This window comes from Eucalyptus grandis, chromosome 2 (genome assembly GCF_016545825.1).
Source record: "Eucalyptus grandis isolate ANBG69807.140 chromosome 2, ASM1654582v1, whole genome shotgun sequence".
Taxonomy (NCBI): Eukaryota; Viridiplantae; Streptophyta; class Magnoliopsida; order Myrtales; family Myrtaceae; genus Eucalyptus; species Eucalyptus grandis.
The window spans coordinates 56,935,250-56,957,473 of NC_052613.1; the positions used below are offsets into that span (position 1 = coordinate 56,935,250).

General features: G+C 41.0%; 3 protein-coding genes across 6 annotated transcripts; 1 reads left to right on the plus strand and 2 right to left on the minus strand.

The window, feature by feature from the left end:
• Nucleotides 1-1,168: 1,168 nt before the first annotated feature.
• On the minus strand, nt 1,169-6,985 carry LOC104434082 (protein OSB2, chloroplastic). Its single transcript, XM_010047039.2, has 7 exons — nt 6,562-6,985; nt 6,043-6,181; nt 5,041-5,137; nt 3,784-3,875; nt 3,557-3,704; nt 1,817-1,881; nt 1,169-1,711 (listed from the first exon to the last, which is right to left on the minus strand). Exons 1-7 carry the CDS (start codon nt 6,948-6,950, stop codon nt 1,562-1,564), a joined length of 1,080 nt encoding a protein of 359 aa, XP_010045341.2. The 5' UTR covers nt 6,951-6,985; the 3' UTR covers nt 1,169-1,561.
• Nucleotides 6,986-7,636: 651 nt separating this feature from the next.
• LOC104434083 (ABC transporter B family member 11-like) lies at nt 7,637-13,967 on the minus strand. Of its 4 annotated transcripts, none has more exons than XM_039307678.1 (14): nt 13,795-13,967; nt 13,346-13,390; nt 12,897-13,252; nt 12,564-12,618; nt 12,284-12,459; nt 11,924-12,145; nt 11,590-11,828; nt 10,971-11,496; nt 10,592-10,865; nt 9,553-10,424; nt 9,163-9,429; nt 8,808-9,071; nt 8,414-8,707; nt 7,637-8,179 (listed from the first exon to the last, which is right to left on the minus strand). In XM_039307678.1, exons 1-14 carry the CDS (start codon nt 13,853-13,855, stop codon nt 7,820-7,822), a joined length of 4,011 nt encoding a protein of 1,336 aa, XP_039163612.1. In that variant the 5' UTR covers nt 13,856-13,967; the 3' UTR covers nt 7,637-7,819. The 4 variants fall into 4 exon arrangements, with proteins under 4 accessions (XP_039163612.1, XP_039163613.1, XP_039163615.1 ...); XM_039307679.1 differs by having other exon boundaries at nt 13,346-13,375; nt 13,795-13,966; XM_039307681.1 differs by having other exon boundaries at nt 13,368-13,375; nt 13,795-13,806.
• Nucleotides 13,968-16,565: 2,598 nt separating this feature from the next.
• LOC104434084 (protein TRIGALACTOSYLDIACYLGLYCEROL 4, chloroplastic) lies at nt 16,566-20,634 on the plus strand. The gene is made up of 5 exons (XM_010047040.3): nt 16,566-16,957; nt 17,600-17,846; nt 18,064-18,427; nt 19,042-19,379; nt 20,112-20,634. Exons 1-5 carry the CDS (start codon nt 16,677-16,679, stop codon nt 20,307-20,309), a joined length of 1,428 nt encoding a protein of 475 aa, XP_010045342.2. The 5' UTR covers nt 16,566-16,676; the 3' UTR covers nt 20,310-20,634.
• The last annotated feature ends 1,590 nt before the right edge of the window (nt 20,635-22,224 follow it).

The following is a 22,224-nucleotide window of genomic DNA, read 5'->3' on the forward strand; positions in this document are numbered from 1 at the left end:
AGCCAAGTTTGATGGTGGCAATGGTACTTGAACGTCAGTGGTGGCAAACCGCAGCAGTGGCAATGTCGACAAGGCAGCTAGTAGAACTCTTTCAACGAAAAAATTGGAAGTCATTGCAAGGAGAAGAAAAAGAAGGTAACATGAGATCATTTGGACCGTCCATTGAACAAGTGAAACACACCACCATCGTTTTTATTTACGAAGGCACTAGACTACGCCGACCTTTGGAAGTTTGAAAACTATATCAAATGAAAAAAAATGTTCAGAGACAATACTAAATTATGAGGTGAAGTTCAACGGACACCCGGGTCATCCCATAATCTTATAACATCCTGACTTTTTCTCACATCAAGAATCAATACTGAAATAATAAAATTCACTACTTTTTTTTTTTTCCAGTTTATATGATGAATGTAGTCTAATATGTCGGTTCTCTTTTGTTAAACATATTTGAGGTGAAAACTAAACCTTGGTTTTAAACTTCTTATGAAAACTAAATTTGAATCACATGATAGAGACAATAGAATGAAGAGTGGAATCCACATCGCTACGAGAACCAGACTGGTGCAGATTTCACTTTCTTAGCTTTCCATATATGGAAGAGAAAGCCGCGCCTAAAAATCATTTCTCTTGAAGCTCTCTCCGCTCAGTTGAACTCCGTCTGCCAGCGGTATTTACAGGAAATTCCACTCAGTGAAAGTGATCTGGACCAAATTTTAGCATAAAGGGGGAAAAATACAAGGGAGAGATTATCGCATGATTCTCACGACATCCTTCAAAGCAGTTCTTGGTCGGTACCCATTTCGATAGCCTATTGATCTTCTGTAGGTAAATCTATTTTTAGAGACCAAGCAGAAGATAATGTGTCTTGGGATGGAGGGACGTACAATCTCCCAAGCAACTCTTGCTCCATGAAGTTTATCAGCCTTAGCGTCCCCAAAAGAAAGTCATAGAGCTTTTGCTCCATAGCTTCGACAACTTGCTTTGGTAAAATAGACTCCTTTCTCATTTGGAAACACATCTTCAACGGGTGACCGAACAACTGCACTAGATATTATAAAGTCCCATCTCCACAGAAGCACGCATGCAATAGGACTAAAGGAGACTCACAGTTGTCCTCGGTTATATTACCAACATATTATACAGTTTGCTAATATTAATTGATAGATTCCTCCAGAATAACGCTTATCACCAATGTAATTGTCTCTTTAATATCAATATATTCACCAATGTACACAATAGGCAAAAAGAAAAATAAAAAAAGAACAAGAGGAGAAAAGGGAAATGCTATTGTTCAATAGGAAGCTAACAGCGTTGATTACCATCACACGTCCAAATCTACAATGATTCAAACCTTTTCCGCAGTTTCAGCCAAAAGAACTCTTATTTTTATTAAATAACCTGTAATGCAGCTTCTGGACCAAGCAATGATGACAGGCCAAATCTGTCAAGCATAAGTTTCTCATGATCCAACAACCTTTGATAATTTGTACGCCTTACCAACTAGGAATCGAGTCATCAGACTCAACTTCCTCCTGAATTTCTTCCCTACTTGCATTGATCAAGAGAGCACATTATTACTCTTGTTTGGAGCCACACCTTCATGAGCTTTAATCGGAGGCAACTTGGCTAGTACCCAAGAGGGCAAGCCATCCAGCCAAAGGCCTTGCCTGGTCTCTTTATGCCTGAAGTCGGGGGACTTTTCCTTAAGCTGTGAAAATGAAGGACCATGACAGAGGCTGGTAAGAAAACAAGCAGGGATCCTGGCTTAAAATAGTTACTTGTCATTTTGATGCCTCAGAAGTCAATGTATTACCTTGTTTGATCTGTTGTCCCACCACTTTTCTGGGTTTTCCAACAAGCTCTTCCAGGCATCATCACCTAAAACCAACAGAAGCTGTACATTATCAAAATTATGACACTCAAGTGTTCCATTTAGTAAGCACCTGTGCAAATACGTAGGTTCTCTAATTTCTTTCTCATCTTTATATTAAAGTTCTTTTGCCCGCTACAAACTAGATTCAAGAGTCTAGAGCTTTGAAAATCGTTCACTCACCATTTTGCTCGGTCATTGGATCACAACTTTAATTGTGATAGGTCTGGCAGGATTTTGATTCTTTTGAGTTCAAATTTAGGTTAGCTGTTTGTTTATTGATAGTCAACAGCACGGTTGCTCAATTACAGAGAAATGATCTTTCCTTTGACTGTCATATATGGTACAGGTAATTGTGGAGAGAGGAAAATTATGAAGGCAACTTAAAGTTGAACCCATCTTCAGGGTTGTCTTAGTAGGGAACTTGAAGAAGCAATTAGAGCCCTCAACTGAGAAGGGACAAAGATTTGATGGGTACGTCGATGTACCCCAGGAAGCTATCAAGCTTTATCAAAGCTCCTAGATTTTGATGTGAATTGCTCAAGTAAAACTTTCAGGAGGAATGAATTGGCTGCAGTATTCAAGTTAACAAATATCAGAAGTAGCTATTGATTGAAACAGTTGGAGCTATGGAGGATAAGAAGGTCCTTCAGGAAATAAGGGGGCAAATCCAGGTCCTGATGGTTTTACTTCTCAATTCTCTGCTGAAATTACATTGGAAACGAGATTTTTATCAATGGTTGAGATTTATCGAGGTTCCAAGAGGAGTATCTTGAGGGGGAGAGGAAGTTCACCCCTCAAAATCAATATTCCACCCCAGAAATTCAACCCTACATTGAATAATCCAAAAAAGAAAAAGAAAAAAACTCCTTTCTTTTTCATTTTGTAAAAAAAGGTCATCATCACACAAGACATGCCCAATTAAAGAAACTAGAGACTTTTCATTGCAAATAGACACGTTGAAAATACTTGAATAATTAAACTTAATCAAATCACACATAATTACACAGAGAGACTTATCAAAATGAAAACACAAAAGAAAAGATATTTTAATTAAGGGAGAAATTGAAAGAGTTGCAATAATCTAAAGAAACTGTAGAATCTTCTGAATTGCTAAAATATAACCTTAGGCATGCGCTGTGTGCCCAAACTAGCCATTAGAAAAACAATTTAGTTTGCACTTTTTTGGAGTACAAGTGATTCCTTACCAGGACAAAAAAGGTATGTCATTCAACAAACAGATCATTGCGATGCCAATGCGCTCCACCATCACATACAAAATGAGATCCATATATTCAAGCTCTGAACTTTAACTTCCACAACTGTCAATTCTCAAAAGTCTCGTCTACTTAATCTACTCCTCACAGAAACTGACATATCCCAGGTTAGGATGATAGAAAGTGTACCATGGGAAAAAGAACATTTTGCTATTATACAGAGCTTTCAACTCTGTTTAGGCCTTGCAGATGTACAGTCATATAGTGTCGGTTGGTTCACAGAAATCAGAACCTTATTTTCAGAGGAAATCACCGACTAAGAAAATTCTCCATGTTGTCCATCAAAGGCACCATTAGTTTCGAACAAGCATGCAACAATTAAGTAAGTTCACATAGATAACATCTGGGAATCATCATGTTATGTGAATGAAAAGCATACATACCACTGAAATAAACCATGACTAACCATTTTGCTCCTTTGCAATTTTAGCTCCACAAAATTGAGCGTCAATTTGAAGGCCTTCAATCTTTGGCAAAACCCACTTGGGTGCTTTACCAAGCCAGAGAGCAACAGCACCATCCTTCCGTTTAAAATCTGGGTACTTAGGACTCACCTGGAAAATGTTAGAAATCTGAATTAGATAGGTTGGAATAATCAAATGAAAGAAACAAGTCTCAGTGAACGGTCATCACCAATCCACGGTGCTTATTGTCACGGTTATCCCACCAGTCTGTCGGATTATCGATGAGGTCTTTCCATGGGCCTTCCTCATACTTTTGTGTAACTGAATGACAGTGACAATGACCATAGAAATTGAAAAGAATGAAACCCATAGTAGCCATGTAATAACTTGTATAAGAGGGAACGATGAGATTTGCTAATAGATCATGTCCTTTCTTTTCTGATTCTGGACATTTTTCATTCAGGTTAGTATCCATTTCATGGCTGACTTATTATGCAGAACAACTCTTGTTGACATTGTGGACCCTGCTAATTGTCTTGTTAGCTAAAACATTAACAACAGTTAAGCCTTTTCCCACTATGTAGGGTAGTAAACATGGGTCTTTTCAGATCATTTTGCTCATTTTTTGTTTGAAGTCTTCAATTAGATCTCAAATCAAAACATTAGGTAAAAGAAATCTTTCCTTTTCAGACAAAAAGGTTACTGACCATCACAATGATATCCACCTTTTGGAATCTTAATTTCACCATTCACAAGTGCTACCTAGAAGATCCTCCAACACATGAGGGTTTTCACCATCTAAAAGATTGTTCCTGAAGTTTAGGGACCTCAGCATATTCATATACCTTACATATTATAAATATCATAAGAGAGGGTGTATGGGCTCATCCCCCCCCCTCCCCTTCCCTTTCCTCCTCCTTCTCCTCTCCCCCTCTTTTTCTCTCCCTGCAAATAATAGGAGAATTGTATGTCTGTCTTAAGAGACGTAGTTGATGTACATTATAGGTATATTTCCTACAAAAGCTTTTTGGAAGGTCGTCTACATGGGTATAAGAGCCACGCACTAGTCCTTCCTACCCCAGCCTGACCAGGAGTGAACTTGGACTCAAAGGCATACACAATACCCAAATAAAGTAGGTAAAGGAACAGCAAAGAAGAAATGCAGCTCCACCAGATTTTCCACACAAAAATGCAAGTTATTTGCCTAAATCGGTCAATTGTCTGCGTCTATGCATGTGACTCATCATGTAATCACCAATTAGGCATCATTCCCCCAAAATTTGTCAGGGCACGTGTCTGAAGCTTAGTTTCACTAGAAGAATTAAGATAATGGGATGTTAATTGATGCAGATAGGTCTCCATAAATTAAACAAACATAGAACACCGAGAATTCAAGCAGAAATTACTGCTTAAGGGTCTCAGAATGGACTAGTGTGTTCCATGGGGTAAGCAAGAATAGTTGAAGACCACAGATCTAGGGCCATACCAGCACAACTACCAGTAGACTTTTCATTTCTATGCGAGACAGAGCTCTTTTTCAATTGAGAAGATCCTTCAACAAAGTTAATGCTGTGTACCATCACCTGGTAAAGCCAAAATATCAAAATCAGCTTCAATTAGTTAATTGTTGATTGAAAGTACAATTGTGGACACACTGAAGCCACAAGGAAAGAAACAGAAGTGAACCCATTTTCTCTTCATAACTTTCAGAGAAGTAAGAATAAAATTATCATCATCATTAGATATCAAAAGCAAGAGATACCCATATTGCCCCAAGCTACAATCAAGCTATATACAAGATATCTGCAAGTGTAACAGGTGTACATCAGGTTTAGGCTGTGCAGTGAACTAAATACCCAACGTATGAAACCTTGATTCCTCCACAGAAACGTGGGTGACTAAATCCTTAATAAGCATTATAATTTCCTTTACTTCACAAAAACAAAACAAAAAAATCACAAAAGAGATTTGCCGTATTCTTCTCCTTCAAACATTTGAAATCATATAAAGCTATGATTTAACCAGTAACTAGAAAAATCAAAACTGTATCTAAAGTTCCAAACTGCTCGATCTTGATTCTCAATTGTATTTGATTCATTCCTCACAATCGAAAATCAAATTCGAGCATATGATTCTGGCTCCTTCCCCACATGTTCATGTCAAATCATTTTGAAGATGGATCCAACAGAACCATATGGTTTGATACCTGAATTGTATGATTTCAACAGGTGGCAAAGCAATTCTATCAAGCACTATATCTCAAAACATTTATGCCTATAGAGAAGCAAAGCAATTCAAATACTTCAACACAGATTGAAAAGAAAATCTGCTGATGGAAAGACTTTTAAATGTACTAAAAAGATAAATAATTTGTTTCAACTCAAACCCCAAAAAGGGTAACACAACCAGAACACCTTACTCAAAGAGTTAAAGAGGAATCCACAATCCAAAGATGTCGTGCCTTCAAAATTACAGTTCAGAAAATTACCTGGACCTTGGTCTGACCCTGGTTAACATCCAATGGGGGTGGATTTGTGCTCAGTTGTCCAGCAATACAGACATGATCATTTTCTCTCAGATGTGAAGCCGCAACATGAGCCAAATCACCTTCAAATGTGATGGGAATCCTGTTAAGAAGACAGTTCGAAAGGATTTACAAAATGCTCCTGGTGGAACACTCGCAGCTGGCAACCCAACAACAGCATGTCTGCTCAGCATGAATCAAACCCAATACATCTTTGCACATAATTTATGAGTGGCCACGCATACTATCAAGATAAATTTAATCGTGGTTTACTACAAAAATGGATAAACTTCTAAATAAGAATACCGGAATAATTGCTACTTAATCCCGCAACCATTGAAATTCATGTCCAGAAACGACGAGAATGATCACACATTTTCGCTTTCTCTACATAAATTGAACTGCTTTCACTTCTGCACGCGCACATTCTTAGCTAGTATCTGAGAAGGGAGAAACCCAAAAACGAAGAACGGCCAAACGAACCAGAGCGACGGAGAGTCCGGAGACTCGTCGCGGGTGACGACGGTGCCCGCCCAGAGCTTGCCGTCGGGACCGTTCCGGGATTGAACCGGCAGGCGGATGCGACCGATCAGGGTCACGGAGTTGGCGACCTTGGCCTGAAACGGTATCTCGCTCGGCCTCGGCCAATCGACGGCGGCGGCGGAGGAGGAACCGGAACCACCACCATCTCTGGACGCTTTATCGGCGGACCTGGCCCCGGGGGTGGCAGCGGGCTTCCACGCCACGGCGGGCGAAGCGGCCGAGTGGCGCTCGAAAGAAGACGAGGAGCAGAGACGCAGCAGCGCCGGTACGGCGGCGCTGGACGGCGGCGACGAAGCAGCTCGCCGGAGCGATCGAGCGAGTGAACTCATTGCAGCTTCCACTCGAATTTGCCCGGAGGGAAAGACGATACCTTTATTTTACATAAAGAAAAATCAGGAAAATTGTTTTCACTTTCAAAACTACAAATCACTAATTAAAAAAAAAAATTGTTTTCAAGATTACTAATTTGCTAATCAGAAACCAATTTATCAAACAAGAATATGCTTATTAACATAGGATACAATACAATACAACTTGAAATGCATTTCAGAATTTATCTCGTTAAAAATATTAATTTTCATAAACTAAACTTGTCATAAGGGGAAATATTAACGTGAAACAAAAATTCATTTTCATTAACTCTAAAAATGAAAGCCAAGGATATTTTAAATTAGTGATAAAGTTTTTAGTCTATGCAATTAAATTCTATGAATTTCATCGAAAAATAGTAATTCAATCCTAAAAGTTTTAATTCGCATAATCAAATCGACCCTTTTTACGGATAAGTGTAATAAGACTTTCACATCTGTAATTTTCTCACGATTCAAGCGTTAATTCCCAACCTCATGACACTCCGACAAGAAATTTTGAATTTGAAAACACTAATTTACGGTCAAATCATCAACACGAACTATTAACATATCCTTAATCGATATGTTTCTCATACAATCAACCGAATTATTCAACGAAAAACCAACTTCCAACTCTCGATGAACCAATGAAACCATTCAACTACAAAAGAACAGATCTCAATCCTTCATCGGAAAATTCTTTTATCGTCCATTATTGTCCACTTTAGGCATCTGGATCAAGAAAGAGGTGACCTTATTAAGTACGTATACAATCGTACCAAAACCATATATATTGAGGAACAGCAGCCCAAAAGAAACAGTCCCTTTGACCAAATTTTACACAAATTTCACCCAGATGATGATGTAGCGGAATGCATGGCCACCAAGGAAGCATAGATACCACCCTCAATCTTGATCAAGGTCGCATGCTTCCCTTTCTCCGCAATCACCCCGTTCTTCACCACCGCTATCAAGTCCGCGCCTTTGATCGTGGACAACCGGTGCGCCACCACCACCGTGGTCCTGTCCACTGCGACCCTGTCCAGCGCGTCTTGCACCACGCGCTCGGACTCGGCATCGAGGGCGCTGGTGGCTTCGTCGAGGAGCAGAATCTTCGGAGCCTTCACCATGGCCCTCGCAATTGCCACCCGTTGCTTCTGTCCGCCTGAGAGCTGCACGCCTCGCTCGCCGACTGTCGTATCATAACCCTGCAGTATTTTTTCCATGGAGTTTGGGCAATGAGCTTTTTTCAGTGATACTTCATAATTCATTTGGACTAATAGTTCTGCTCCTACACTATCAGAAGCAATTTTGTCGATGTTCCATTTGGGAAAATTGTTCTACGAATCGAATCACAGAACGGCTTAACAACGTGGCGGACCTAAGATCGGCTAGTTTTCATCACCAGATGCTCAAGACAGGAATCGCAATAGGAGTCTCACATTTTGTAGGCTGCTGATGAAATTGTGAGCATTTGCAGTTTCAGCTGCGGTGACAATCTCTGCTTCAGTCGCGTTTCCTTCTTTTCCATAGGCGATGTTCGCTCGGATCGTGTCGTTGAACAGCGCAGGCTCCTGGCTCACTAGACCCATTTGCCGTCTCAGCCACTTCAGCTGCAGTAGCCTTATGTCTGTCCCGTCCAATGTGATCTGTCCTGAATCTGGATTGTAGAATCTCTGCAACAGCGAGATCACTGTTGACTTCCCGCTGCCGCTTTCCCCGACCAGTGCAACTGTCTGACGTTAGCATGTTCGGTGTATTCCTCATTAGAAGCTACACTATAGAGCTGTTAACAAAATTATGTAGGAGCACTTCGAATCCTAAAATGTGTCATACCTTTCCCGATTTGATCGCTAAGCAGAGATCTCGGAATATTTCCACGTCGGGTCTAGCGGGATATCTGAAGCTGACGTGTTCGAACTGGATATCTCCCTTGACATTTTCAAGTGTTGTTCCGGAATCGCTGCTTGCATCAATTTTTGATGTCTGGTCGAGGATGGCAAATACAGAAGCTGCAGAACTCTTTGCTTTACTAGAATCCGGGACAAGAGCAGTGGATTGAGACACTGACCATGCCGACATAAGAAGAGCGAAGAAAACCTGGTACAAGAATATTGACATTAGCATAAATCTGGCCTTAATTATCAAATCATGTGGTTAATCAAGTGATCATAGGATGAAGACGAAGTACACGAAAAACAGCAGCTGGTGTCGTCTTTCCATCATCAATTAGTCGTGCTCCGGCATAGAAACTGACGGCATATACGGAATACATCAAGAAGAACGATGTCCCGAACCCAATCCCACTTATCAGGCCCTGCTTTATTCCTGTTTTAATCGGGCCACGACATTTCTGCATGTACAGCTCCATGACCCTATCTTCTGCACAGAATGAAGCCACTGTCCTTATGCTTCCCACCGCGTCAGTCACGACTTTGCTCGCTTCCTCGTACAGTTTCTGTAACCAATTTTGAAATTGTTATTTACTATGAGGGACTGACTAAAATGTTTTGTCGGTTGTTGCAAAATGTGTATCTCCCATTATGTACAAACATTATGAAGTACGAGTGGTTGATCGAACCTTTGCATCAGTGCTAAATCCTTGCAGGAACTTCGCTTGGACATAGCCATTTGCCCCCATCACGGGCAGCAACGCAAGGATTATAAGAGCCAGTTGCCAGTTCGCTGCAAAAGCAATGGCTAAGCCAGCAACTGCCGTGGCAATGTCCTGAACGAGCAAACTTAGAGCATCTCCAACTAGACCACGGAAAGAAGCAGCATCCGAAGATAGTCTTGTGCCTATCACGCCGCTAGAGTGATCCCCTCTGTCAAACCAACTTATTTCCATGAAAACCACTTTCTCAAAGCACATGGACCGGACCCGCTGAATCAATTTACAGCCGGCGACCGCGAAGAAGTAGGACTTTAATGGGTGCACCAGCAGAGAGACAAGTGCAAGAACAACAAACATCAATGCCCAAAACTGCGAATCTTTGTGGAGTTTATGAGGCGGCTCATAGAAGGTTTTGATTATGTACGACAGCAGAATGCCAAAAATTGGCATTATCACCCCAGCGGCTATAGCGGCTATAGTGCCGAGAAGTAAGACAGGAATCTCCGGCTTGTTCAGCTGAGCCAGGCGATACAATGGAACATCTGGAAGTGATTCTGAAGGAGGAGAGCTGGAATCAGGTGGGACTGTCTCCAAAGCGCCTATCCCGCTTGGCACACCAAACAACGAAAATGAGTGGCGGGAACTGTTTCCAATGGAAGATGACCCCTGACTCATGGTTCGGAGGAAGGATATGCGCTGACTCGAATGTCTTCCTGAGTTCACTATTAGTTCTGGCCTGTCTTGATTGGGCGGTGCGCACTGTTCATTGTTGACTTCTTGTAACCGTATAAGCTGTGAATATGCTCCATCAGGGTCCTTGAGAAGCTCGGAATGCGGACCTGGCCATTGGGGAATAATTACAATGCAGTCATGAATAGCTGGTTGATACTTCGATTGCAGTATATGAAGGCATCAATGATATAAATGGTTATTCTAGAAGTAAAGTTTTCAGAAGTCTCTGGTAAAATGTAATTGCCAAGACTTAAAAATTATCAGAAATTCTAACCCTTCTCAACAATCCTTCCACGATGAATCACAGCAATCGCATCGGCATTCCTCACTGTACTTAAGCGATGAGCTACAATGATAGTTGTTCTGTTCACCATGATACTGTCCAGGGCCTCTTGCACGATCCTCTCGGATTCTGCATCGAGGGCACTTGTGGCTTCATCGAGGAGTAAAATTCTTGGGTCCTTGAGAATTGCTCTGGCAATTGCAATTCTCTGCTTTTGACCCCCTGACAGTTGAGCTCCATGCTCACCGACCATTGAATCTAGCCCCTGAACAGCAAGAGCTTGAAATGTCAAGGTTTAACAGGCTTGTTCCATCTTGTGAGAAGAAGTAGGAGAAGGAAATCATTATTTTTTAAGAAAATGGCAGTGAACCTGGGGTAGTTTCTCGATGAATTTAGCCGCATTGGCAAGTTTGGCAGAAGCCCATATTTCTTCGTCAGTTGCGCCGTCCTTTCCATAAGAGATGTTGTCTCGAATGCTTGAAGTGAACAATACAGGCTCTTGGCTCACAAGGCCAATCTTCTGCCTTATCCATTTCAGCTGGAACTCTTTCAGATTGATCCCATCAATAAGCACTTCACCAGCTTGGGGGTCATAAAACCTCTCGATCAAACTTATGACCGTCGATTTTCCACTCCCGCTTTCCCCGACAAATGCTGCATTAGTGCCATGCGGTATTGAGATAGAAAACCCGTTAAACACTTGTTCCTCAAGCCTCGCAGGGTAACTAAAGTACACATCCCTCAACTCGATGTCCCCCCGGATATCTTTCAAAATACGTCTGTCGGTGTCATATAAATCTATCAGCGGCTTTCTCTCAATCGCTTCAAACATCCGGAATGCAGCAGCTTGTCCTGCGGCAAATGCACTGAGGTATGGAGATGCCTGACCTAAAGACCTGAGAAGCAAAGCATAAGAAAATCAATCCATCTGGGATGAACAATTTGCCGCATCACATTCAAGATTCCAGGGCAAATAAGCAGTTGCATACATGGACCCCGTCAGCACTGCAAAAACGATGTTCAAGACATCTCCTCCCGAGTAACCTTTCTCGAGTACCATTTTTGCCCCGAACCATAGAGCCAGGGCATATGTGCAAAGAATGATGAACATAACCACCCCAAAGCCGAACCCCGTGGCTAAACCCTCTTGCACACCCGACTTATAAGCCTTAGTCAGTGATTTGTTATATTTAGCTACAGCCAGCTTCTCTCCAGTAAATGATGCAACCTGCAATGGTATTGCCATATTGGGACATAACTAATTATAGTCGTAGCAAGCTAATCGAAAAGAAGGAAAGTCCTACCCTACACATTTTGACTTACAGTTCTTATCGACCCGATTGTTTGTTCTACCACGGTTGCTGCAACTGAATAAGCTGTTTGTCCCCTTACAGCCAGTTTAGATATAATGATGGTCATAATCGCACCAGAGATGACGAGGGGCGGGATTGAAGACAACATGACTAGGGTGAGTAGCCATCCCTTGGCAAAAGCTATGACAAAACCTGCTATGAATGTTGCGATCAGCTGTATAAACTTTCCAACCTGAAGCAAAGTGTATCAGAATTAAGGGGACACTGTCAATTCCAAAGCCAACTGTTTAAGGCATTTAAAAATGCATTTGCCAAGGGAAAAGGAGAACAAGAACGAGCCGATGTTCGACTTGTTCTGCTACATCATTACCTTCTCACCCATGGCATCTTGAATCAGAATGGTGTCTCCGGACATCCTTCCAATTATTTCGCCGGTGTTAATTTCTTTATCGAAGAAGCCAATGTCTTGCCTCAAAATGGTTTTGAGATATAAGCTTCGTATCCGTGCAGCCTGTCTCTCTCCAGTTACCATCCAGCAGGCAACCTCTAATGATGACAAGTAAAAGTAAAGGCCCGTTAATTTAAGCATCATACAATCCTTAAAAAGCGCATGTTAAGGTTCACTGATGCAGGTAGGCCAATGCACTTACGCAAGAAAGACGCCACCCCTGACCCCAGAGCCAAGTAAATGAACTTCATACACACCTGTATAATTAGTCCTTGAGTTAGTCTCATCAAGATCGCTGACTTATAGCAAAACGTTAGCACGAGAGAGCACTGAGAGCTTTTCTTGGTAAAGAAGTAAAGAGCATAATAACAGTTTCTTCAAAATGAACTTCCAACAAAATTTTACGGAGATAAACTAGATGCCAAGGTAAAATTGCTATTTATCGTGACATTGAGCTTCACAGTCCAGACGCTGAGGGAAAGAATTTGTACAAAAGTACAAAGGCTAGGAAAGTACAAAGGCTAGGATAGAGTACCTCGGAAACACCATGCACTATGAGTTTGTTGCTTGCACTTGCTCCAAAAGAATCAACGAGTGATCCAAAGAGTAGTGTCATGAGAGGCATAGTGACCCCATTTCCAACAGAGCCGATCGTCCCTACTAACATTAATAGGTAATCGATGGAATCCGCGAACGAGAAAAGCTTGTGGTATGGCACTGTAAAGGGGCGCTCTTGTTTCCTGGAGCTCCTTTCGGCATCTTCCTGACCGCCATTTTCCTGAGCTGGCCCTCCCTCTGAAATCACCTCTAGTGAATAGCTTGTTGTCACAACAGCCTGTGTGATCTTTGCTTCGGCATCCACACTGCTTTCCTCAGCCATGTTGGCCACAACTGATGAACAAGAAGGTGTCGATCTCTTTCAGTGACAAGAACATCAGCTGTTTGCATGAGAATCTGTATGAAAACATACAAGGGTGTTCTCACCTGAATACAAAACTGGGTTTACCTTGAGATCTGCTGAAGTGAACTCTTCTCAGAAGCAAGATGGTACCAAATCAAGAACCAAGGAAGAGGGTCAAAACTTTAGAAGGATTGAGGTATAATTGGTCACCACTCGAGAATTGCTTTCTAGACAAAATGCAGTTTGATACAAGAAAACAGAGTATATCATGCACTTAGATCAGGACTGACACTGAGACAGTTAGTCGTGCCTGACTGAAAGTTCGGAGTGTATATGTCAGAGAATGAAGAGACTCAGAAATTCAAGAACAATTGAACTCAGAGGAAAAGGATCTCTAGAAGTTCAACAAGGATGTCAATAGTGTGCATTTCTGCTGCAGGAGAGTATCGCAGTACTCAACTCTTGCTTCTCTGGAACTTAGAGCGACTGAGAGAGAGAAACTACTTTAGCAATGCAACAAAACTAGACTCACCAGAGCATCTTGTGATGCTATCAGAAGTGTGATGTGAACTTTTGTAGCCGACGGTTGACATAGAGACATTGTGAAGCTATCACGGTGACAATGCATTTTGCTTTCTTAATTAATCTTTCACTTTCTTGGTGATCCCAGAAGCTGGTCCAAGCTTATGATATGATGGAGATGATGATGCTCGGAAAGCAAAGTATCTCAACGACAAAGATCTCAAAATCACATATATAATTCTTGAGTAAGTTCTAGATGAATTTTTGGGGAAACTGTTTGAGCTAAAGAGACAGCTTTCCTCTGTTCTCTGCTGAAGTTCAACCTTGTGAAGTGATGCGACGACGACTTGCCAACGAACGCATCATTTTCATTTACGTCTCGCTGGGTCATACGATAATAGCTATCTCTACCATCATGAACATTATTATACTTGAAATGATCTGCGACCAGGCGATGTTTATTGGCTGATGCCGGTTATATGCTACCGACTCCATCATTCAGAGAGACTCTTGTACTGTTGAAAACTACATACATTTGGACCTATGTTGGAACAAATATTATCTTCTTAAATTGGAATAAAAAAAGTGATTATGGCCATCATCAGCAACCCACAGAGATGGTCACGTCCTCTTTTAAAATCAAGATTCTCCTTCCCTCAGTCGAAGGAAGAAGAACAGGTGCTAACCATTTCTCCTTCCACTGGATCAAACCAAGAGCCAAGAAAACTATTCTGACTTCATTTTTTGCACGAAACTTATCTCATTTGTCACAAAGTATACCCTGTGCAGCTGCAACATCATCTGTTGTCCTTCGAAATCTTGCCTTGTAGACGGACGATATCATGAGTTAGATACACCGGCGATCTTTCTTAAGATTGTTTTGCCCTCTAGCCCAATTTGATATCTGTCGAAACAGCGTGTGGTACATGCTAACAGCAATCATCCTTCAGGAGTCAAGACAAGAGTGGACAGCTTGGAATTTCCTTTGCTTGTGATGATTTTATTCAGATTCGATGTTCTAGATTAAACTTCAAATCACAATCTGTATGCCGTCTTATGTGAAATATAAAATCGGTTAGGTGCAGAAGGAATCTGATATAAGCAAAAGGCCAAAGGACCACCTCTCTTCTGCATTTGTCCGTTGTATCGCGTATCCTTGTAGCTCCCATGCCCTATGCCTACTCCCAGCCAGCCTTCTAGAAACTGCACCGGAAGTCATTAACCTTGTATAAAAATGAATCCTCAATCTTTTCAATTGGTGCAATCAAACTATGGACTTTCAAAAGTTCATGTGGCTACCTAAGATGGTGCCACCTAGGTAAGATGGAGAGAGTTTGATCAAAACGACTTAGATTGTTTTTTTTTTTACGAAAAGAAATAGGGCCTTATTTGAAAAATTCATGATCTAACATACACAGACTTTAGGATTTCCATGCGATTTTCCGTTTTGCATAGATTGTGCTCCGTAGTTCAAATTAAAACCATTAGTTCATTGAGTTCTATATTCTTATATTTTATTAATCGAGTCACAAACCTTTTTAAAATAGGTGTAATCAAATCCTAATCTCACTGCCGATGACGTTTGAGCGTAATCACAAAATTAAGCATGATTTAGCCAAAATAAATGGGGGGTTTTCTAAATAGTCCAAGAGTTGCAAATATGAATTGAACGGATGAGCCGAAATTGAAGATTACTAGAATCTTGATTTGCGAAGACTCATGTGAGTAAAATATTGATTCTCATTTGTAATTCACCTCCACTTACACTCAAGTCATTGGCCCATTGAAAATTCCTTCCATCAATACCGTGCGGTTTGCCCATCTTTTGCATGAACGGACTATTCTTGAAAGTCGAGCAAGTCTCTCCACTCGCACTTCCATATATAGTGCCCACTCGGCGAGCTCGTCGACTCACCGGGATCAAACGCAACTCCGGGCGTTGCTCCCCAGTATCTCGAAGCCCGATGCGGGTTGCGACTGCATATGTACCTGCGTAGCTAGACGGAAGCATCGTAGGCACGAAATCATCGTTAATCTAAGCTGCGGAGAAAACTTAGTATAGCGCGAAGAACTGAAATTACATGAAGGAGCTCGAGAAGTCCTCTTGTTTGCTTTTATTTCGTTTGCTTTTTAAGTGTCGGCGGGAGGAAGTGGAGCCCCTCCTCTCGTACTAAGCAAGCACTGATTCCAAAGCCATGTGGCCAAAGCCGGCAGCAACGCATTTACATCAAAGCCCCTAGCAAAACATGTGGGTAAAAAAGGGGTACAGACAATGACACGAGTTACAACGGTAGAAAGGGTTCAAGAGGTCCGTAGTAGGCGCGGAACACCTCGACGGAATCCAAGTAAAATCCTATCGTCCAACCTCGTCTGTCCTAAGAAAATTCACCTACAAAAGTTTGCGCCCATGTCAAGTTCAAGGAAGATGTTACACGAGCTTCCAACACATTGATCGGCCGCCTCTAGACTTTGCAATCATGTTTAACATATGTCATTGATAAAGAGAAATTCGTAACATTTCTTATAGCGAATCATAAATATAACGTTTTTATTAGTCATGTCGAAATTTTGATGTCCAAATAGGACTAAAAGATCACACGAGGTGATATTATTCAACAAATTTGATATTTAAATATGTAATTCGTTGTTCTAATGAATAAGATGAAGAGCATCATGTGATGATGTCAAAAATGGGTTTTGAAAATGTCGGATGTGCGCGATACATGTTTGTCACGGACACATAATAGTGCCAACGTACGGTGAACAAAAAATTTACCGACTTTAATAAAGTTGCCTGGGAGAAGGAGAAGCCACTCTTCTTCACCGGCCCTCCTCGAGCGCCGGAAGAAGACGAAGACCCACCAGCCACCACCACCACCACCCATCGCGGCGATGACGACGATGAAGAAGCTCCGGTGGGCCATGGACGACGCCTTCTGGGACCTCGACGTCTCCACGCCCGTCACTCTGGACGGGCTGGCCCGACCCGTGCCCGGGAACCCGCTCCCCCTGGGCCTCTCCAGGGGGACCCGCCTCTCCCGGCCCAAGCAGATCGACTTCATGCAGCGCTTCATGACCGCTCCCTTCGTCCCCTCCTTCGCCGGCGACCCGGCTCGCGGCGGGTCCGGGCTTGCTCTCCAGAGGGTTCTCACCATCCCCTCTGGGGAGAACTGGTAATGTCTTTGTGTGTGTTGTCTTGTTTCAATTGCTGATGAACTGGAGCAAGGCTGGGTTCGTTTGTTGTCTCCTCGTTTTGTGGGGGCATATTTGGGTAGTGTTTGTGGTGAAAGTGAGCTTCTTTTAAGGAATTGCTAACTGGGAATCCTTGGTTGCTTTTGTAGCTCCATGTCTGACTTGATTATGTAATGAGTTGAGCTGCATTTCTGATGGGATCATAGGTTGCTTTTGGAAACAGATGTTAGTTTCCATGTGGTTCTTTTCTATGCCAGATACGAATTTCAAGTAGATTTTGTTCCTTTAGGTGATTTTATTTGGGGTCCTTCAAATATTGTGCTACACGCCTGAACCATGCATGAATCACTTTCTTTGTGCACCTAAGTTGATCCACTGATGTTTTGGATGCTGTAGTAAGAGTATGGTCATATTCTGTTTTGCACAAATTAGATGAGGAAAAAGATTCTAGCATCCGAACAGGTCAATAAGTAATCTAATTGCATGCCACCAATTTCGTAATTTTCTGGCAAGGTATCACCTGTGCTTCTTGTGTCGATCTCAATGGTGACTTGTTGCTTGGTGATGATTTTGGCAGTTAGATGTTTGTGTTGACTGATCTTTTGGAACTTAAAGCTCTGCAGGTTTGCTACTTTATTAGGTCAGTTCAATCTTCAGAAGTTTGTATCTTCTGTTAAAGAAAAGGGGCTATTGCAAGGGCAGGACTCGACTTGGTGGCGAGGCATCAGGGGGCATCTACGGGATAAATCTTTATACGCATTGAATTTTTGCTCAGAGATGCTGTTAACACCGGAAGATACACTGCTTGTTAGCTTAGATGAGTATGGTGACGGGAGGACTCCTCGCAGGAAGGCAGTTTTTCATCACAAGGCAAGTTTAATGAGCGACCTAGTCTTCTGTTTAGAGATTTCAGTTGTCAAATAGAACTCTCAATTATAAATGGAAATCATAATTTCATGGCTTGTGAGTGGTAGATCCATTCAAATTTTAAGGTAATGGGAAAGTGCCAAAATTATTGTCGAATGCATCAAATACAGTATGGGCAGAAAACAAGGCGATCTGAGTTTGTGCTACATTTTGTTTGCAGTTTCCACATCACAATTTGTTGGTAGAGGCATTCTCCCCGGGACTTTTTGTGAGTAAGGATGGGACTTTCTGGGACGTCCCGCTTTCAATTGCTTTTGATCTCGCGTCTATTGCTTCTGACTCTGGTACCAGTTATCATCTATCAATGCACCATAACTCGGGCTCATTGAGGCAGTATGAAGGTAATGAAACGATACCTACTCACGGAGTACCTGCCACACTTCTTCCTGGAACAGCCCTTAAAGGTGCCTTTTCATTCAAGAAGGACATTGATTTATGGAAAAGTAAAGCCCCAAAGTTGAAGCTAGTGCAACCATATGATGTGTTCCTCTCAAATCCCCACATTTCTGCATCAGGAATTGTTGGTGAGATACTGTCTTTAGCATGTTAAATCAGACTTATCTACTAATCTGTCCTTTCTTTATGTTCTGTTGGTTTGATCTTTTTCATATGCAAAAGAGGAGTGAGATTGATTACCTGCAATATCAAGTTGGTGTGGAGTGCACTTGTTTTCTCTAAAGAATTGTATCAGTTAGTGATGTTATGTTCTTTGGAAAAAAATGTTGGCATTCACCATATTATTCAAATCATTTGCTAGGTGACTGTGTACAAGCATTTTTCTTTTGGTTATTAGAAAGGTGACCCCTCCTTAAGTCTTCTTTTTACCTAAGTGGAGTCCCCATACTTCACATGCAGTTTAAAAACCATTTCAATCCAACTTCTGTCAGGCCTCAGGAGAGATGTTTCTAGCATGTTAAGTTGAGGTAGTTCTGTTTATCTTATGTCCATTCTCCATATTTTCATCCAATTATGGCAAGTTATGTGTGGAGCATAATCATGTCATATGTTAGATTTGGGACCAAATTAGTGTTTTGGGGCTATATCTTCTATCTGTTTATGATCAAGTTATCTTCTTTTTTTAGGTGATTTGAAGTAGTATTTTATTTCTTAAGACTTGGTTTTGTCCATTTCTGAACAGGTGCTGCTGTGACAGCCTCCTTCGGGGATAATGCAGTAAAGTCAGATGCAGCAGATATATCACAGGATCATAGTGGAATCTGCTTCAATGCTCCTGCAATAAAATCCGCCCTAAAAGGCGATGCTTTTGCTACTGTTGCATTTAGTGCTCAGCACGGCAACTTCCAGAGGCTTTTCCTAGATCTTACCCGTTTCCACGCCTGCCTAGATTTTCCTTCTGGTTCCAAGTTTCTAACTGGTGGTGTGCAATTAGCTCAAGATCTTCTAAATTCTCAAAGGCCAAACCTAGAGACACTCCAGGCGATTTGTCCTAATGCGACCCTTTCTCTTCAGCAGCAGGTACATGCATTCCTTATATGAACTATTTATCCATTAGTATGCAAAATAGCTGAAATTGGCCATGAAGAATTTTTGTTCTTCCAATTCTTCTGTCATCTTCTTTCCCATACCTTTTTCTCGTCATCCGTCGTCTTCTGCTTGGGAAAACCAGCACACTCGGTGTTTGGACACTTTGTCAGCAGCATAGAGGAGGAGCTTATTTTAACCAGATTCTTAATTTGTTCATTTAGTTAGGAGTGAATTTATTTTTAGATGTGCTGTATGAAGTCTTAAATGTGTATTGAAGGGGGCATAAGTCTGTACAAGAGGTAATTACTCTTACATTAGAGTGAATACTTGGGCAGAGGGGTTCCTTAGATCTGGTCCTGTTTCTGGAAAAATGAGGTATATAATTGTTCTTGGTCACAAGTAAAGTTCTTTCCAATGAGTTAGCTCAAGATAGTTCAAACAGAATGTTTGGAGGAACCTTGGTATAACAATCTTGAAGTATATAACCTAAGCACAGTCTCAACTCTTAATGAGAGAATTGTCGTCTATTGAAGCCACACTTTGCAACTTTACATTGTTTTGACGCCTTCTATTTGTAAATGTTTGTGGGAAGCTTTTATTACTGCCTTGAAGAAATCACCTAATAACAATCTCGACCACATAATGAGAGAGTTGTCGCTTTTTCTTGAAACCATGCTCGGTAACTTTATATTGTTTTTGACATCCTCTACTTGCTTTTCCTAGATTGGTGGACCTTTCAGTGTCAGAGTTGATTCAAGGGTCTCAGTGGACTTGAAGGACCGGGACCGACCTGTACACATCGATGATTCAGTGTTTGCTGTTGAATACGCTCTACAGGTTCTTGGTTCTGCCAAGGCTGTTGCTTGGTACGCTCCGAAGCGGCAAGAGTTCATGGTGGAACTTAGGTTCTTTGAGACCTAACCATAATGGCTGGTTTTCGTCTTGCATTTGAAGGTTGTAGCATTCATGGGATAGTTCCAGTTTCATTCGAGGTGATTTTCTGCAACATGAATCGAACATGATCATGGTGAGTCCAACCTGGAAGCATTTGCTCAGAGGATGTTCATTTTGAACTCGAGATCGATAGTCTAGCCAGCAATTCGAGTTTCAAGGGGAAGATGTCGAAAGCAAAAGCTGAACATAAGAACGATTCATTAATCGACCACCAGTTAAGAAAACTTAGTTAGTGCTATTGATCTTATCTCATTGCCACAAAGAAAAGCTTTAATGTTATGATAATTCGACACGTGTTATTTCGTTGCAGTGGTTGGAAAAAAAACCTAAAACAACTCTGTTTCCTTATTAATGTTCTAGAGTTCGTCACTTCGTGTGAAAAGATTTACCGGTGCCACGAACGACCCGACAGGCTTCGCTTTGTCGAGGAAAATGTCATTTGTATATTTTGATATGATTGACCTAATGAATACGCGAATTAAGCCACATATCGAAATAAAAGATCTCACCCAAATTCGCCCAAAAGAAAGAAGTGTCTAGTTTTTGTCATTGGATATTTAATTTGTGTGATCAATATTTTTAAACTTACCTGACTTTTTCAGTCAAACATTTTCGAATCAACTTAACTAAATACGGCATGAGAAGCTTGAGTGCCGAGTTCACAGTGAGAATTTTCATCGCTCTACATTTGGTCTTGCGCATTAGCTCATAGTCCACGATGGCAAAAAAAAAAATTTCGCCTACGTCATAATTTTTGCGAATTATGGCTAACACGTCAACTCTATTTAGTCGACAATTAAGTCTGAGGAATTTAAATGGAAAGATTATGTAAATTCAATGACTCACTAGTACATATTAAAAAAAGAAAAAGAAAAAAAAAAAGAGGTCATTGGACATCATTCATAGCTTAAGTGAGAGATAGATGAAGATGTAAACTAGATGAGAAAAAGGGTATTTGACATACATGTCCGGAAAATGAGTAATTTATTTATATCCACCGTATGTTTATATTATGCACAAATTCATTCTGTAGGGAAGAAAGAAAACGCATTCAAATGCATCCATTGCAAGATCTGTACATCTAAAGTCATGGAAATTGTTGACTCGGTTGGAACTGCGCCTGGGGTGATGAACTATTGAGTAAGGAGCCTGCTTTTTTCACACGACCCGCCTGGGTAATTGCTATTGCCAAATCATGAAATTGCAATAATTGTGAATACGCGATGTTATGGCGATCCTACGAAGTGGGTGATTGATAGCATGGTATAATTAAGGATAGTATTTTCACGAGTATCAATAATTCTATGAATTAAAAGTTTAGGATTGAACTGATCACCGAATAATAAATTTTTAAGATTTTTTTTTGACAAATTTCCCAATGATTTAGAGTAGAATAGATTGCCCCTTGCTCGCAAATTGAGAGTCATAAAATTACAATAAGATCCCACGTTGGAGATTAGATTAATTTTGTTTTCATGTATAAAAGCACATTTTATAAAAAGGAATTTATTTAGGTTGTTTCTTTTATAGCTCGTCACGCGCGTGCCCATAAATATTTGCTTTAATACATTAGTATATTTCAAAATATTTGCATTTGCTTTCTACTTACCTTAAAACAGGAGATCGTTTAATTGTTGATTGAGACGGCTGGAATTATTATTTTCTTCTCTTTAACTATTCAATTATTTAATGCTTAACGTACATTTTATGAATTTTTAACTTTTTAAATGTTTGATTTATTACCATAAATGCATGGACATTTAGATGCGTGTTTAGGAAAAAAGATCTTTCTAGATTGTATGAAAAGTTATCCTTATAAGAGAAAAAAGTACCGATACGATTTAATATTCCACAAAAGTCATTGATAGCATGTTGTAAGTGT